The 17736-nt window shown below is 53.2% G+C and overlaps 1 protein-coding gene across 3 annotated transcripts in view; it reads left to right on the plus strand.

Annotated features, from left to right (window-relative positions):
- The window catches only part of CLUH (CLUH binding protein of NUMT mRNA), a 78913-nt gene that overhangs the window by 16071 nt on the left and 45106 nt on the right, over positions 1 to 17736 (plus strand). For 2 of the 3 annotated variants that reach the window (XM_078873793.1, XM_078873795.1), the window contains exon 1: positions 13464 to 17428. The exons of the other annotated variant lie outside the window; for it this stretch is intronic. In XM_078873793.1, coding sequence (XP_078729919.1) covers positions 15463 to 17428 — 1966 coding nt within the window. In that variant the 5' untranslated portion in view covers positions 13464 to 15462. Of the gene's footprint in view, positions 1 to 13463; positions 17429 to 17736 lie in introns of those variants that run through there. 3 annotated transcript variants of the gene reach the window in all.

Consider the following 17736-nt stretch of genomic DNA (forward strand, 5'->3'; position numbering starts at 1 on the left):
GCGGCTTTCTTAATTTTATCTGCGGCTTTCGGTCGTCTGACACTGCTATGAGCCCTCCTTGGCCATGTAGCCACGTTGTGTATGCCATTTTTATCGTGTTACTTCGCACCGAGGTACACGCCGTCTTTGGTAAGGAAGACCTCCCAACTCTAATTGCTACAGGGTAATCGTTAATATTGTACTGTGATTACAGTTTCCTTTTGGTGTAAGCGACCTTGAGCAGGTGGCTGAAATTCCACATTTCCATGGCGGGACCGTCTCTAACATGGGATGATCACTGTTGACTTTCGCTGCTCGTCGTGCTACTCGGCTCTGTCAAAACAGGAGGAGTCTGGGGAGATTCCATCTTCCTGAACCAAGATTTGAACTCTCAACCATTGCGATTGCGAATCGCAAATTGACACCGTGCCGATGAGAGTCACAAATCGGTCACATTTTATGTTGATGAAACCGAATCGTGGCGAAGTCGCTACATGCCCTCCCCCTGCGGTTGCCGGGTGTTCTTGTTGAAGGCTCCACATTTCAGCTGCATAGAGCATTCGCGAACGCTGTGCTGACACGGCACGCTTGGCACAACAGCACTGAGGCGTGGTATGTGCCTCTCGCTGCGTTTTGGTATGCACGGTGCATCCGCACAGCGAGAGCTTTACGAGCTCCCGAACCAGCTCATTAAGTGAACGGGGTGGCACCAACGATCAAAGGCGCCATCACACACCCTTACCCTGCAGACAAAGACCTCCCCCCCCACTCACCGTATAGCCTATAAACAGACTGTTGGGGCAAGTGCTGTTGGCGAGCACCTATGAAGGCCGGCACAGCACACGAGGGGATGGGTGGTCAGCACCACGCCCGGACGCCTTCGCCTCCCGGGCGTCGACATTTTACACATCGCACCGGGTTCTCGTTCTAGGCCGAGTCGACCTAGGGGAGGCCCGTGACCCGTTTCAGATAATCGTCGCCGGTGTTGGTCGCGAGCGGGAATCGAACTCGGGTCGCCGGGTTCGTAGCGAGACACGCTCACCGCCACACCGCTGCTCCCTCCTATACAAAAGACAAAGATCCCCCATATAGCCTGAACAGACTGTAGGGGCAAGTGCTGTTAGCGAGCACTTATGAAGGTCGGAACGGTACACTAGGGGGGTGGGTGGCCAGCACCACGCCCGACCGCCTTTGTCTCCCCAGTGGCAATTTTTACACACCGCACCAGGTACTCATTTGAGGCTGAGTCGACCTAGGGGAGGCCCGGGACCGGTTCAGATAATCGTCACTGGTGTCGGCCGTGAGCGGGAATCGAACCCGTGTCGCCGGGTTCATAGCGCAGCGCGCTAACCGCTACTGTCGTTCCCCACCCTCCTATACAGACGCGCGCACACACACGCAAGTCTGGGTGCCTGCAGTTGGGAGGAGTACACGGAGTGCGCTCGATAATTGTATTAGTGCGAGCAACCTGGGGCTGCAAAGCAAAACGTTTTACATGCGGAGACCGAAACGCAACTTCTGTATTGACAAAGTGATGTGTGCACGCTTGCCGAGAACACGCGGTGCAGTCTTGGTGTTTGATGTCCTGTGCTACACACGAAACTCAAGTTTGATTGTTTTTTTCTTAGCGGGTAAGGCCCACTCTGAGCTATATATAGCTAATTTTCAGAAGCGACTGGCTATCACAAATGATAGCTCAACGAAATTGCTTCCCACTTGGAAATTTATATCAGCCAAATGCCCTTTAAACGCATGTTTATTCTAATTGGCGGGAGTGAAAAACCGGAGGCCCTGGAGAAGAATCCACGCGACCATGGGGAGAACATGCAAACTCCAAATATATAGGCATCAGGGTCGGGATCGAACCCGCTACCTCCTGTATACCTGGCGAGGTAGTTAACGTCTCGCGACCGTGGCGCCTGTACTGGATATGTTCCATTTCAGTGTCTCCTCCTGTGTGCTGTGTTGCACATGCAGGTCGTTGGCGTTGAATGCGTTCCTCCGCCCAATTCGGTAACTGCAGTGAAACACCCTGTTCTCTGCCCTCCCGCATATTGGTGCAAAATCCTAATGACGGCGCAGGGATGTGTTCTTTTAACAGATACTCGGAGCGGTCGTCTGCAAGCGGTATCGTGGCAGTCCTCGGCGTCAAGACATTCTCTTCAGGAGGGTTCTGCCCAGGGACGTTTAACCAAATCTCTTTTTAGCGAGTCTCTGAATGTGGAAGGAAAACGGAGAGAACGCAGTACCCAGGCAAAACAATAAAAACGGTCGCCGTTCGCCACTTGGTGACTGTGACGTCACCACAGCGCTTCGGTGCCAGGCTAGGTGCACTTCGAGGCCACGTGAGGTGGCGAGGGCTCACTGGCAGGAGATCACGGGACAGATTTAATTGCCATGCATTGACTGATAGATGCACCACCTGTGCACCCCACTGTGCATGCTTGCTGCGTTTTATCCACCCACCGCTCCACTCGTTGTTGTGAACTTTGCACCCTCTGTTGTTGTTGGAGGGCGACAGCCCCCAGCTGCCCAGGAGCAGCGTCCTTCACGAGCCTTCTCCGCGGGGGGCTAATATTGACACATCGGCAAGTCTAGCCAGCTCTGCATCCTCCCGTACCACAACAGCTCCTCTTTTCTCCACTGCGGTCATTTAGCCATAACTATCCAGCCAAACGGGAGCGGCTTGGGCATGTGGTGGCTGGCCATGCGGGCTACATGACGCAGCCAATGCAGCCTCGCCATGCCGGAGGAGCTCAACAATGGGACGGCGTCCAGATCTTTGAAGAGTCTGCGAGCTCTTGACACGCAATCCAGCCTATGTTAAACCCCGGGATGGATCGTGGGCAGGCCGTCCTGAATGTTTCAAACCGGTACAGACCTTCCTTCGGAAGGAGTTCCAGGTGTTTTTCCGTAAGCGTAGAGAAGGGAGGGCAAAAACACACACAGACGCGCGCATCCGTGACGGTACAGCGCTCTTACGGGTTCACAAACTCGCTTTTGCTGTACTTGCCATCTCTTGGCCACCTTTGTAGCCGAACGAGGTTTGGAATCGCAGGATTACATGCGTGCTCCACCATGCCCGACTTTAATGAATGCTGTTGCGGTGGATTTCTATTTTATTTGCTTGTCATAACTTTCCGCCAATTTAAATCCCGACCTTGCCGTCGGCTTCACGGTACGGAGATGAAGTATCATTCTTGGATCTCTTGCAGAGCAGTGCAAACCTCTCCGCGTTGGAGAACGGCCCACGGGAAGCGGATATCACAGCTATCTCCCGAGCTCACTTGAAGTAACCTCTGATCCACACACGCTAGAGGGACAACGCTTCTCTGCATTTGAGATCCATCGCATGACGGTCAAGCCGAAGTTTGTAATTCCCAGTTGCAATTTAGCCTCGGTAGTTGGTCTGTGAAGCATTGTGAGCGTTGCAAATTTAATCGTTATTCTAAACGGAACCGAATATAACGTGTGTTTTTGGGGGGCAGTCATTAGTGACTTTGCCATGACATGTTTGTCTTATTGGATATCCGTTAATTGTCCATAATAGTTTTTTTTTTTGGGATTCGATTGCGTAACCCACCGCCACCCAACACAGCCAATTAGTAAGGCTTGTCGTGTAAACAAAACATGCCAATTTAATTACTCGTTCAACACAGTTTGTGCGTTGGAGAATAAACCTACAGCATTTACAATTCGAGTACAATTTACGCGATCCAAACCCAAAAAAAATATCTCTACGGTTAATATTGGTCGCAAAGGCCTGCGTGTTAAGACTGGCTAATTGTCCGTCGTTCGAACATGGTACATTCGGAATGCGAGTTGAAGAGTCTGCCTCCTGAGGCCTACATGTCGTCAAGCTGACACATGGGCATGTGCAGTGTAGAAAAAAAAAGCCCCTAATGCGTTAGGTGAAGAGTTTAACTAAACATAGCCGCTGCCCGACCCCTCGCGCCAGCTCGTCAACTCTGCCACCGTTCCACCTGTCGGTCCGAGCAGTTGTTGTCGTCACCTCTGACCTTGGCGGGGTCACAGTGAGTGGGAATTCTTTTGGGTGGAGGCTTGCGGGGTGAAAATAAAACACGCGCGCGCACACACACGCACGAAAAACCATGAGCAAAAAACTTATGGCCTGACACAAGTTTGGGCGAATGTTCCTGTCGGTCAAATTTTAGTTTCTAGCAGCAAGCGTGTCTGTTGCCGTCAATGGGGCAAAACTGGCACGCCGATTGCTCGCGCGTGTTGTCCGTTGTGTAAAAGTTGCGGGAAAACTCTGCACGTGCCAAGCACAGACGAGGCGAGCGGCACGCGCTTAAAGGCGCGTTTATCAGCGCGTGTGCACGTGCGTCTGTTCTCATTCGCTCCTCTCGCGCGCCACTTAACGTCTTTGCACAGGAGCGTACATCGACGGACACACTCGAGGTGGGGGTTCCCTCACTCGAGCCCTGTGCTTTTAACAGAGGTGTGGACTCGAGTCATGTGACTTGGACTCGAGTCAGACTCGAGTCATGAATTTGATGACTTGCGACTCGACTTGGACTTGCATAACAATGACTTTGTCCCACCTCTGGCTTTTAATGACCGTGAAACCACCAGCCCGTCTGGCTCTCGCGTGGTGAGCGCAAAACAATGGGGAGTATGCACAAGACGTGGGATGTTGCTTTACTCTTCGTCGGAGCGCACAGTGGCTTGTGCCATGTATAGGAGCCAGCCGCGTTGAACGTATCCCGCACCGCAGTCGGTGGGTGGGAAAAAACGGATGCTAAATTCCACCAACGTTGCATTGTGCTTTTCTGTATCGTGGAGGAAGGGGGGCGGAACAAAAACATCTTTGCCTTTAATGGTTTATAAAATGAACCATTAAAGGCAAAATGTTGTACTTATGGTGTTCCCAAAATGTCACGCGCGTCTTGCCATCTTCCATACTCTTTGGTTCTTTTGGTAAAGTCGCGTAGATAGAAAATTAATTAAATTTTTATTAATTTAAATTTTTATTAATTTAAAATTTTAATTAATTTTCTACCTACGTGACTTGACCGAAAGAACCAACGAGTATGGATTCCTGCAGTCACGAAAGCTTCAAATCAAGATTGCCGTACCAGTTCATTATAGTTTCAAGCGTCTCGCTACTCGCCGTTATTTTTTCCTTCTCCCTTCACTAAATGAATGAGCCACTCGACTGGGTTGCACTGTGTGAAGGCAGGCGGCCTGCTCGCATCATCGACCCTGTGTGGAGAAGACCCCAAGACGGTGGGGCGTCGAATAAACGTTTTGTAGCGGCCGCATCGTTGACTGCGGTGCCTCCGTGCGCTGTTTTAAAATTCGGTTTAATTTCCGTCATCATCGTTCTGCTGAATCGGAAGAACGTTTTTGTTACGCGTGGTGTGATAATGTCATTGGGAGGGCGGTAGCGTGCTGCGCTACGAACCCGGCAACCCGCGTTAGATACTCGCACTTGGCCAACCCCAATGACAATTATCGGAATTGGTTCTGGACCTCCCCTAGGTCGACTCGGCCTCAAGCAAGTACCTGGTGCGGTGTGTAAACATCGCCACTGGGGAGACAAAGGCGTTCGGGCGTGGTGCTGGCCACCCACCCCCTCCAGAACCAATTCCACCCCCTCGTGTACCGTGCCGGCCTTCATAGGTGTGCTACTCGCTAACAGCACTTGCCCCAACAGTATTAAGCCTATACGGAGGATCTTTTTGTATACGTCACGCCGTATGTGCATGCATCACGTGTTTGTTTTTCGTGTCGAGTGTTTTTTGCGCCACATTCCATGCGTTTAGCATTTTGCACGTGCATCCCACAAAGCGCAGCAAAACTGTCTGCTCATTTGGTGGCAGGGAGCCAAATGAAGGTGTCATTACATCATCTGTTGGGTGCGGTCGTGACTTTTACACCTTGCCAGTCAATAGCAGGGCTTTGAGACGAGAGAGGTGGGGAGGGGGCTGAATTTCATAATTTGTCAACGTGCACGTGAAAATTTAAAATCGCTGAGATTAATGCCTAGATTGTTATTTATTTTACCCTCCCATCTGTCTATCTGTATTCCACGTGTGCTGTTGGCATCGTGGAAGCGGCTACGACGTTAACCGCTTCTGAAGCCAGTTTTTCCTATGGACCTCTTTCAGGACATTAGGGCACGACTTTCATATGCCCTGCAAATACGTATTTGTTTTTGTGACAATCACACGGAAGTGTTTTAAATTCTCGGAGCTATTGAACGCTAAATTCACTTGCAAGCCAAATATAGCACGTTTGGCTACGTTGCGGTGCTGCGTAAGAATAACATTCATACGTAGTGGTTTTGTATTTTATCCCATGTTTTTTTTTTTACGGTTAGCTGCGGCCGCAGCGTTACGTCTGTCACGGCTGCACGCGGCCCCCGTCTGACGCACGTCGCGTCTGACGGTCGCCTGCCAATTGCGTGTCCCTTGAACCTCGATCCCGTGTCCCAGCCGCAGCAGCCTCCGTGAGACTGCCACCGACCCAGACGGACACGAATGTGGCAGCTGTGGGGGGGGGGGGGCGGCTCGCGTTTAGCGCTCGTCAAACGTTCGGGAGTCCAACGATGCTTGCGGCCTTTTTGAATTTCAAGCCCAGGCTCATGCGCCTGATTTTGTTCGATTACGCGATTTCATCGGCGAGCCGATGGCTTTGCAGTTCCTTAAAACAAAAACTCGCTGCTGCGTACAGATGTGGTTGTTTGATTCGTACATGACCAGGTTTGACCGTTGCTGTATACACCCGATACATTTCAACGTGACGATAAGCCGCTTCGTTGATCTATCATTAGCGGCCAGGTTGCTTCGGAAAAATAACTAATAGCTCGGTGACCTTTACCTAGTAAAATTAAATACATTTCCGCAGGTCATTTATTTATTTTGAGTGATTCGCTTACCTTGCCTACATTCTGTGCACTCATGTCGTATTTTTGTGTTGCTGTAACTCTCTCACCCGCCCCGGGCCGTTCTCACCGTTTACGTGCGAATCCATTTCACACCGAGGCAAATAAAGAAGTGGCCTGCTAATTGCTCCTCATTTCCCCCCCCCCCCCCGTCTCCCCAGAACATGGAGGACGTCTTTGACCCCCCCCCCCAAGCCCCGTTCCGTTTGCGCTTTTCATACTATGAGTGCAGGATGGCCAATCGGATATCAAAAATATCCCCGTTCGTTGGGACAAGAGCTCGGCAACAGAGCGTGTCATTGTTCAACGAGCGAATCTTCCTCCTCGACCCGCTAGTTTAAAGAAGGGCGAGTGGCCATCGGAACTAAAGGCGGGCGGGTTTATGCCATCACACTTCACCATCACTGCCTTCTGTCAAGATCCCACAGCTGTTGCGCACGGTCGACACTTGGCCCGTCCAGTGGCTGCGCTTAGTCTCGCCACCGCCGCCACCATCTGTCTGGCTTTGGTGGCTGGCCTGTGGGGTGTCCACTGCAGTGCTCGTCTCGATAAGCAGCCCTCCTCCGCCTGGCAAACGTGCACCACTCTCCGAAACCTCCTCTTACTGGTGGAACAAGAGGAGGGTTTCCGATGTGAAATTGAGATTTCGTGTCGCTCTTTTTGTGCCTTGAGTACGCCGGACCTGTGTCCGTTACGTGTGGATAAGTGCGTCTGCATCTCATCTCAGTCAGTCGACCCGTGGCACCTGCAGGGTCGGCCCCGTAACCTCCTGCCAGCGGGCGTTCGACACTTCACGTGGCCTCAAGGTGCACATGGCCTGGCACAAGCGTTGTGGTGACGTCACCGCCACTTAGTGGCGAATGGCGGTTGTTGTTGTTGTGCGCACATTGTGGGTAGTGCAATGCTTAGCACGCTGTGCTATGAACTAGGCAGCCTGAGATTAGTTCCCGCTCACGGCCGACACCAGGTGACGATTATCTGAATCGGTCCTGGTCTTCCCAGAATTAGACTCTGCCTCAATCGAGTAGCTGGTGCGATGTGTAAACATTGTCAATGGGGATACAAAGGTGGCCGGGCGTGGTGCTCGCCACCCACCCCCCTCGTGTGCCATGTCGGCCTTCGAAGCTGCTCACTTAACAGCACTTCACCCAACAATCTTTCCAGGCTATAGGAGGGATCTTCGTGTGCCTATTTTCGTGTTTCATAACTATTTCACCCGTCTGGAAACGCAGAGTTGAAAACATGATTGTTTGTTACGTAACCTTAAATAGCAATTTTCCCGTTTGCCATTATTTTGTCGGTACAACGTTGCAGGATTGACGCACACGTCCAGGAGTAAAGTGGGTCAGCGCCACAACTTGCCTCTGTTTCATTTAGAGCCGTTGCTTTTCCTCCACAATAAGCGCGCGCTCCTTTAATGCCGAGTTTGACCCTAGGAGAGGCCAAGAATAGGTTCGGATAACTGAGAAAATGAACCCCGGTCACTGGCATCTTAGCAACATACCAGTACCACTGCACCAACATTCTCCACCCACAAAGACAGCGCCCCTCCCCCCCCATATACAGCCTTTAATAGACTATTAGGGGCAAGGGCTGTTAGCGAGCACCGAATGAAGGCCGGCACGGCACTACGAGTGGGTGAATGGCCAGCACACCGCCCGGCCGCCTTTGTCTCCCTAACGGCGATGTTTACACACCGCCGCACCAGGTTTCCCGTGCGAAGGCCGAGGTCGACCTCGGGAAGGCCCAGGACCGGTTCGGATAATTCGTCGTCACCAGTGTGGGCCGTGAGCGGGAATCGAACTCGGGCACGCCGGGTTCGTAGCGCAGCGCCGCCGGACAGCTTCGCTACTGCCGCTTCTTCCCACCAACTACGCACAGCTCAATGTCAAGCAGGAGTGTAAGAAGCACAATGTGATGAGTAAGGATTTCAGTCGCCTTTAACACGGGGGGGAAATGCGCTTCGAAGAGCATTGCCTAAGACATGGAGGCCCAGGACCGGTTTAGATATTCGTTGCCGATGTTGCCCATAAGGGAAATCGAACGCAAACCACCGGGTTTATTTTGTAGCACAATGCGCTAACCAACTACACTGCCGCTCGGTAGGGCGATTATGGCCAGAACCATGATTCCTGGCCACCTTTTGTATTTCCTGGACCTGACGTTTATACGTCCAGTGCAAATGTGCTGTCATCTGCTGACCATCTAACATCTGAAAGTCGCAACACCTGGCATTCTCCCAAATCCTAAGTTCAAATCCTGCTTATTGCGTTCCAAGATCCGACCCAAGATTGGACCAATTTAAGGCGATTTTGGTAGGCAAAGGTAAAACTTCCAGTACGTGAAAAGGTATGAATGTACAATTCGTTTATACATAAATGGGCTATGAAGCCGGGTGCATTTTACTATATGTCGCCTACAATTTTTTGTTATTTTTTTATATATTTTTTGCCTTTTTATAAAGCAGCGTCAATAGTGTTTCATTGTACTGTTACATTGCAGAATATAACAATGCAGAGAATCCACATCGGCAGTTAAGGAAACCTTTTCCTTTTTCGTCGTACGTGAGCTGCATGTCTATCGGCACGTGTGGGAGGAGAGTGTGTCTTGAGCCTTGCGAGTATTCCTTTGCATCTTTTGATCATTGCGTACATGTGCAATTTGACGTCTTTCAAGATCGTGAATAGTCCTCGTTACTGTAGGTATCTGAACATTTTGTGGGCGGTAGTGGCACCGTCGTTTGTGCACTGCACTCTGAACCTGAAAACGTGAGTTCAATACCCAACCATGGGTAACATTGGTGGGGGAGTGATTTTCTTTTTTATCTGGTTCTGGGCTTTTCAATTTGTTTGCTAGGCCTACCTGGTGCGGTGTTTTTTTTATCAGCACTGGGGAGACAAAGGTGGCCGGGAGTGGTGCACTGTAATAGGTGCTCGCAATCGGCACTTTACCAAACAGTCTGTAAAAAAATATATTGGGCTGAGGGGGGGGGTCAGAAGTGGTTTGTTTTTGTATATTTCAGGGCATACAAACCACGTAAGTCTGTGTGGGTGTTCGCACCATTGAGTGTGAAAGCACACTTGTGTGTCTGGGGAAGCTTGCTTGCGTAAAGCACTGGATAAACGTCGATGCCCATCCAGAATCTTTTTAAATTGTGTCACTGGTGAGAGGTGGCTCCATGGAGTGATGTGGAGCGTTTGGTAAACTCGACTTGGTGGATTGAATCCTTCCCAAACGTAGAATACGCAATACGATAACGTCCGTGGCGTGGATATAGCGCGATTATTGTTTTAGGGAACACATTTTTTTAATAACGCGGACGCCAATTGGATATATAACGTGATTTTCGCGTGAACGGAACTACGTCATGCGAATAGGAATAAGCGTTTGTATGACTGCCTCAGCTTGGCATCATGCAAGGTGGGATGCTGCTGGATGCTTGCCGATCCTACCCACGCGCCTTAGTCTTTGCTCAGCCTGCGAACGCATCCCGCATGTTTATTTACAACGCGATTTTTCCTTTCTTTTCCATAAAGCGGTGTTCTTCAGGAACGGCAACTACTGCGTTACAGGAGAACGGACTGCAACCCCAGGTGTAACCTCGGGACAGTATTACACCGCCGTTACATTGTTTTAGCGCCCCGATTAGCAGGGAGCCTGCCGTACGGAGCCGCCCGCTGGTCGTACGAATCTACCCGTGGGGGCCGTTGGACTCCACCGGCGAGTCGTTTGCCGCTTTAGATTTGAGAGGCGCTCATTTTTCTGGCATCACTTTGTTACGACTCTTGCGATGCCCCTCTGCGGGGTACGTACTTTTGTTAAAAAAGAACAATTTTTTCTCTGCTCCTTACCACTGCTCTACGTGATCGATCGCTAAATCGGAGAATCCAGTGATATTTGCCCCGCCCCCCTCCCAAGATAAATTAAATGCTTGACGTGTGCGTAAGGAGCGAGCGCCTGTCGCGGGACGTTCTGCTCAGCGGTTACGCCGCTCAAAATCAAAGTTGCCGCGACGCGATTTGGCGGAAGGGAAAATATCTAAACCAATTCCTGTGATTGGTACCAAATGCAGGGCATGTGGCGATTAAGATTTCAAAAATTGCGGCATTGGTTACAGCTCGGCATAGCCAATGACGAGAGAATGGGAAGGAGTTTTGGGGGGGTCGCCCCCCCCCTCTACCCCCAGCCTACATTTTGAACTGAGGCCACACTTTTTTCTCAACTGTCTTGCCCCCCCTCTGAGTGAATCCAGATCCGTGTGAGGCTATACGGGACCCAGCGATGTCCGCAACATCAAACGATGGACTTTGAACATTGAGGTCTCCAGGGGATAACACTTGCACCGACTAATTTCCATTCTTGTTGCATGCTTTGCCCTAGTTACCTAGTATGTGTTTTCGGCCGCTGGGTGAAGGGGAGGGATAATAGAATATATATTGATATTTTAGAGGGCCTGGTGGTCAACGCGTTAAACAGGTGTAACCATATGCTCTCACAACGTTGCTTTCCCCTTCGTGAATTTGATGTCTCCAAAACTCCATTTGATCAATGAAATGTGTTTTCCCACCAACCCCACCGAGGGAATGTCCTTCAGTCGACCCATCGTGCGTTATTGCGAATCTTTGCCGCGGCCAGTGGGGCGTTAATGAAAACTCTCATTCACTGTCGGTTTGAGCGCGATCAGTTTAAGGTCCCTCGGCTTTGAAGCTCCCGATTCCATCGTCCAGGACATTGCCTGAGAGTGGCATCATTCGTTCGCCTTGTCAAACTCCCGTATTTCAGCCCTTGAGCAAGCCAGGCGGCCACCGTGCCTGGTTAGGAGCGCTCGACTCGCACGTGAAAAGTCACGAGTTTGAATCTCGGTTAGGGGGAGACTCGACTTATTATCCGTCCACGATGGAGACTGTGATCGACACATTGCGAGTTCTCCTACATACAGGCAATCCTCGCTTTACGCGCTTTTGCGGTACGCCATTTTGGAATAACGCGCGCTTTGCACCTAGGCCTTTTGTTGACGCACGCGAGGCCATTTTCGGAATAACGTCGACCGCAACGTGACGCACGTCACCCTGGCCTGGCACGACCCAGTGGCGTGGCCAGCAGCATGTGTGCGGTACGACAGCCGAGCGCACGCTACTCTGTACAGCATCTTGCCGTGTTTGCACCGACGCTCCTCCCTTTTGTCTCGCGTCTCTCGTGTTGTATTGAGTGCACGTGTATTGTAGTGATGTGCGCTCGGATAATATAGGCGATTTATGTCTGCGAGTGTGCGAGCGAAATCCCCTACCCCCCCCCCATCTCTACCATTATTTCTTCTGGGGAAATAGTTTTTGCCGTACGCGATTTTGAGATGCGCACTTTTCCAGGAACGCATCAATCGCGTACGTCAAGGAGTGCCTGTATACACGTGTAACGATTATTCCCCCCCCCCCCCCCCCATTGCAATAAGATTGATTGTCATAATCCCAGCTCCGCGGGTACAATTCAACACCGTGGCGATTGTAGCACCTCCTCGTGGCTGGCAGGGTTCACGTGCAGCCCCGTTGATCGCCTACAAACCTACACATCTGAAATGTGGTAAATCTATCGTGCGAGTGTAAGAATTGTATCGATGATAGAGAATCCGAATTTTGATTCGTACTGGAGCAATCCGATGAGCTGTAAAGCTCTTTCACAGATTTCCGTTCGGGGCGGGTCAGAAAGCCGCAACAACAAACAGTACAAACACACGATTGGAGTGCAAAGTATAGGAAAGGTAAGCAAATTGCTCCATATTAAACGATTTATAATTCATATTTATTTACCATGTAAAGCCCACTTGGCTATATTGCATGCCACGTCAATAGAGAGGTCACTGCAGCCATCTGGAACACGTCCTTCTGATATTAGGATGCCACTGGAGCCATGCACTTTTAAATCTATATTAAAAACTAATTTCTTTACAACGGCTTTTTATCTTTAGTTTATTGTCCTCTCCCCACACCTCTGATTAGCATGTTTGCCTACGTACGGTGCGAATGAAGTTCAACATACATGCTGGTCGTCCTGTACAGAGAAAGATCCTCGCCATGGGAATGTGGAATTTCCACCAACGGCTCATGGCCACCGGCAGAGAAGAGCACCCTTCCCGTTTCTTGTACGAGCTGCGAGCCACTCCCTACTCGGGCTCTGACAGCTCGAAGCTGGCGTTCGTGGTTTCACAACAGACATCATTCTGCATGCACATCCTCTGTAGAAGCGCGCGTTCATTGTTGTGTGCATGCGCGTGGCCGCGCGTCGGCGACACGGCTTCAAGTTCGCAGCCTTGAAGGCGGCAAAACCTTTGGGCACATGCCCTGCAGCGTACTCGCACCAGCGAGCGCGCGTGCCGTCTGCTGTGACAGGGGCTTGCGTTTTCATTCACACTTTATTGCAGCACGCCAGCCGGCCTCATGTGTATGCGAAGCATGTTCCTCTAGCTCGCTATATTTAGGCGGTGTGTGTGTGTGTGAGCGCGTACGTGCGTATGTGTGAGTGCGTGCGTGCGTGCCTGCCTGCGCGCGTGTGTGAGCGCGTGCGTGCGTGCGTGTGTGTGTGTGTGTGTGAGCGCGTGCGCGTGTGTGTGTGGGCACGTGTGTGTGAGCGTGTGTTTTGTCCCCTCGCACTTGCGAGCAGGCGTCCGTACGCGAGCGAGTGTTGCGACCGCGAAACATACGCCACTCGCTCTCCGTGTACCAGGGGATGGATGCTGTCCTGGCCTGTTTAGTCGACAAGGCTTAGTTAGCCTCCAGCAACCATTAGCGTTGTATTAGATAATTGCATGTATCATTCACGTGTGGATTTTTATTTTCTGCTTTGGGGTTTTCGGTTCGCTTTGGGAAGCGGATGTAAATGATGTAATCGCTGGAGAGCGCACGCTCAATCAAATCGTGCGCATTCGCGACGTTGACCCTGCAGTGCCTTCGCGGAGATTCGCGACAAAAATTCTACTGCAGGTCCTTTTCCTTTTTTTCTCTCTTCCCTCCGTTCGGCTTTGTCCCTTAAGTTAACACGTGCATACGAATGCATGAAGTGAAATAAGCGGAACGAAATAACCGAGAGGAGGAGGAGGAGAGGACTACGCGCACATCTCTGTGGATTATTTCGGTGCAAACGGGCAACTGGGTGCTGGACGCGGTCGCGTCCTCAAGGCCCCCGTGGAGGTCACGGATTGGGGAGGAGACGCGCGGGTGCCCGGTGAAGGTTGTGTGAAGGACGGCTTCCCTGCGCCGCTGCCGCCGCCGCCGCCATCGTCGTCGCCGCTGTGGATAATCGGCAAGCGCGGAGCCAGGAATACAAAATTGCGCGTGACCGCCATGAAGTTTGACCGTCTGCCGGTGGCGCTGGTGTCCCAGTGGGCTCGCCGCGGCCTGCGGGACGCGCGAGGTTAAGGCTCGCGCCAACAAACACCCCCCACCACCACCATCCACTCCGCGTGGTTCTGCACGCCGTTGCCTGTGACGGACCGGACACTGCAGGAGCAGCAGCAGCAAGCGGCGGCGGCGGCGGCGGTGGCGTCGGACCTCCGTCTGGGTTCTCAGGAGAGGATGAAACGCAGCGGCTGCGGGAGCGTGACACAAAGCCTGAATCTAGCTTGGTTTCGCTCGACTGTGTGGTTTTAAGCGCAGCCAGCGGCCTCGTTCTCGTCCCGCCCGTGCCCGCTATCGCTCGGTGGTGCTGCAGCTGTTCGGTGGAAAACGGCGAGCGCAGATAAGTGGCTGCATCGGCGCCCTGTTAAGGAGCAGTCTCGATCATTATTGTTCTTTTGATTTTCTTAATGCAAGTGCTTTCGAGATTCGGGATTAATCGCCGATTTTTAAAATAAAAATACACGTGGGTTTTTTTGTCACCCGTCGCATGACGATTGTGAAATCCGAGCATATATATGTGTGCAGTCGCTCAAATGGTCCGATGAACTGTTTTAATCTAATTCCTAAAATGAGCACGTAAAATGTAATAATGTGTCAAGTGAGACAATCTGCAAATGAAGCGCAGTCGGCAGCAGGAGAACCGCTGACAGTGCTGCTATGCAGATTGGTTCGTTGTGAAAGGAATCGACGCTTTCTGTAAATCTGGATCAGCCTTGCTTTGTTTGCAAGCGATCGGCCTATGATTCTGCGAGTTTTTCAGTTGTGAACCATTTGCTGTTCACGGCAATATCTACTACGATTTACCACATGCGGGATTTTATTTAAACTTTACTAAATACTCAGCTGTACTAAATCATATTGGTTTGTATAGGTTGTAAAAAAAAAGTCTAATGAACGCACAGGAAAGTCGGTACCTCTGATGGGGTTTTTTTTTTATTTTGCAAAAAAATGCAACGTCCAATTTTACTCGTGTTTTTACAAGTGCAGCTTCCGGATATTGATTTGATTTGGTTTTGTGAAAGGTGATCACGATCGACCTTTCCTATCGAGAGTGATGGCAGTTCATCGGTGTCTATGAAATAGGAATAGTGGTCTTCTGGTCGACCCCTTGCGTTAGGCCGCAGTCGAGCCCTAGCTGAGGGGGGGGGGGGGGGGGTTCAAGTTGCAGACGCGCGCCGGTCCACAATGGGCAACGTGCTCTCCTGCTGCGTGCGCTGGTCGTCGTCCTCGCGACGGCCGGACCAAGAGACCGTGTCCCTCTTGTCCAACGGCTCCCCGGCGCCAGCGTCCCCGCGCTACGGCTCGCCGGAGCGCGCCACCGTCTTCGACGAGTCCCCGGGAGGGATCCTCAACTCCGGCTACGGCGGCGACGTCGCGGACGGCGGCTGCGTCGTGGAGGGGCCCGCGTTTCACGGCGGGCGTCGGCTGAAGCGCGGCATGCTGGGCGACTTCCCTCCCGAGTACACGCTGCACGGCTCCTCGGACTTGCGAGGCTTCGTGGTTGGGGGTGGCTGCTGCCGGGAGGACTCGGCGTGCGCCGCCGCCGCCGGGCCGTGGGAGTGCGGCGTCTGCGGCAGCGGCGGTAACGGGGCAGGAGCCGGCGTCCTTGCGCACGGCGGCGGCGGCTACCCGTGCGGCCCGGCCGCCCGCGTGTCCTTCACGGTGGGGACGGCTGACGGCGTTCGGCCCGCGAGTGGGGAGCAGGCCGCGGGAGGGCCGCTGGGGCGGATGCCGGACGTGGTGCGGAGCGCCGCGTCGAGGAGGAGCGGCGGCGGGGGCGGTGGGGGAGGCGGCGGTGTTTTTCTGAGGGACACGAATCCGTTTGTGGGCGACTCGTCACTCCGCCACCAGGAACCCGACCGCATCTTGGCGCACGAAGAAAGTTGCTTTGACGACTACGAAGAAGCGTTCTTCCTCTCGCGGAGGCCTCCCGCCGAGCGCCAGACGTCTCTGGGCCGAACGTCCCACGTGTACGGCGCCGCAAACCCCTTCTGCGGCGGCGCGGAGCTGCTGCCGCCCCCCCCGCACTGCTCCGGGGACGGCACGCAGCCGTGCTCGTACGGCATGGCGGCGTCGGCGCCGGAGTTTTCGCAGCCGTGCGGCATGGACAACTCGCAGGCGCTGCGCTGCAGGATGGAGTTTCGGAACGCGTCGCATCGCGCGGTGGAGCACAATCCCTTCGCGCAGAACAACTACCAGGCGATGCACGAGTGGAGGCAAGCGTTTGAGAATCCCCCCGCGAAAAAGTACGAGGCATTCCTGAGTCCCGCGAGTTACTGCGCCGCGGGAGACCCGGGTTTCCTCGGAGATCCGAGCATGAACCGTCCTCAAAAATCCGCCGTCAACGCCGCCGACATGCAGTCCTGTGGCTTCTTTGACCCGGCATGCTGTCAGATGAATCAACATTGCCACGGCGGCTTCAGCTGCATCAACAAAGACCAGGACGGGGGAGGAGGCTGCTACGAGGGGCGGCCATCCGACTCGTACGGCGACGGCCAGAGCCGCTGTTGCGAGGGCGCCGTGTTCGCGCGGCCGTCGAGCGCCGTGCCTCGGTCGGACCCGGCGACGGCGTACTCGCGCGACGGCTCCGCCGTCTTTTGTGACGTCGGGCAGGGGGGCTTCGAACCGTGCTCTGCCGACGATTGCCGGCGCAGATCCTACAAGGGTGGCGGAGACTCGTTGGAGGGGAGGGCGCCGTTTGAGGACGACGACGATGACGTCGTCCACGATGACGACGCCGAGGACTTGGACCTGGCTCGCTGCGACCGCTGGCAGGTCTGCCCCAACCTGCAGCAGTGTCCCACGGCCAGGTGCCAGCGTGACGACGGGTGCGCGCCTCGCCTCGCCACGCCGCTAGCGAAGAAGATGGGCGGCTTTGTGGGAGGCCCGGTCCTTGGGGGGCACGTGGCGGGCGCGACGGTGGCGACGGGCGGGGACGCTTTGACGGGTCTGGTCGGGTCGCGCGACGGGTGGCGGCGCGCTCCTTCGGTGCCCTCGTTGGGGGACACCTCGGTGGTGGTGGCGGCGGATCGGGACGGCCGCCGTCGCTCCCCCGCTCGCTGTGACGCGGCGCAGCCGACTCTGCTGCCACCTGCAGGGGGCAAGGCCAAGAGGAAGCGGAAGAGAAGGCGGGCAGCCTCTTACAGGAAAGGTACGGGAGGGGGTGGTGTGCGTTGCGCAAAGCTCCATCCAGAGTGATGCCCGCTAAGCGTGTTGTCAATGAGATGTGTCGCGAGTGGGCGTGTCGATGCTTGAGTGTGATGGTGACGTTACATTAAAAATGTACGTTTTGTATTTTCGAGGGATGCATGTATGGATGGATCTATGTATGTCTGTCTTCATTTGACAACGAAGGTTTTCGAGTACTGTTAGAATTAAACTTGTAATCTCATTTGCATACACACTTATATATTGTTGTATTTCCAGTATATCTCCCTCCCGTGTTGTTGAAAACTCCTT

The sequence above is a fragment of the Lampetra fluviatilis genome, chromosome 37, assembly GCF_964198595.1.
Source record: "Lampetra fluviatilis chromosome 37, kcLamFluv1.1, whole genome shotgun sequence".
Taxonomy (NCBI): domain Eukaryota; kingdom Metazoa; phylum Chordata; class Hyperoartia; order Petromyzontiformes; family Petromyzontidae; genus Lampetra; species Lampetra fluviatilis.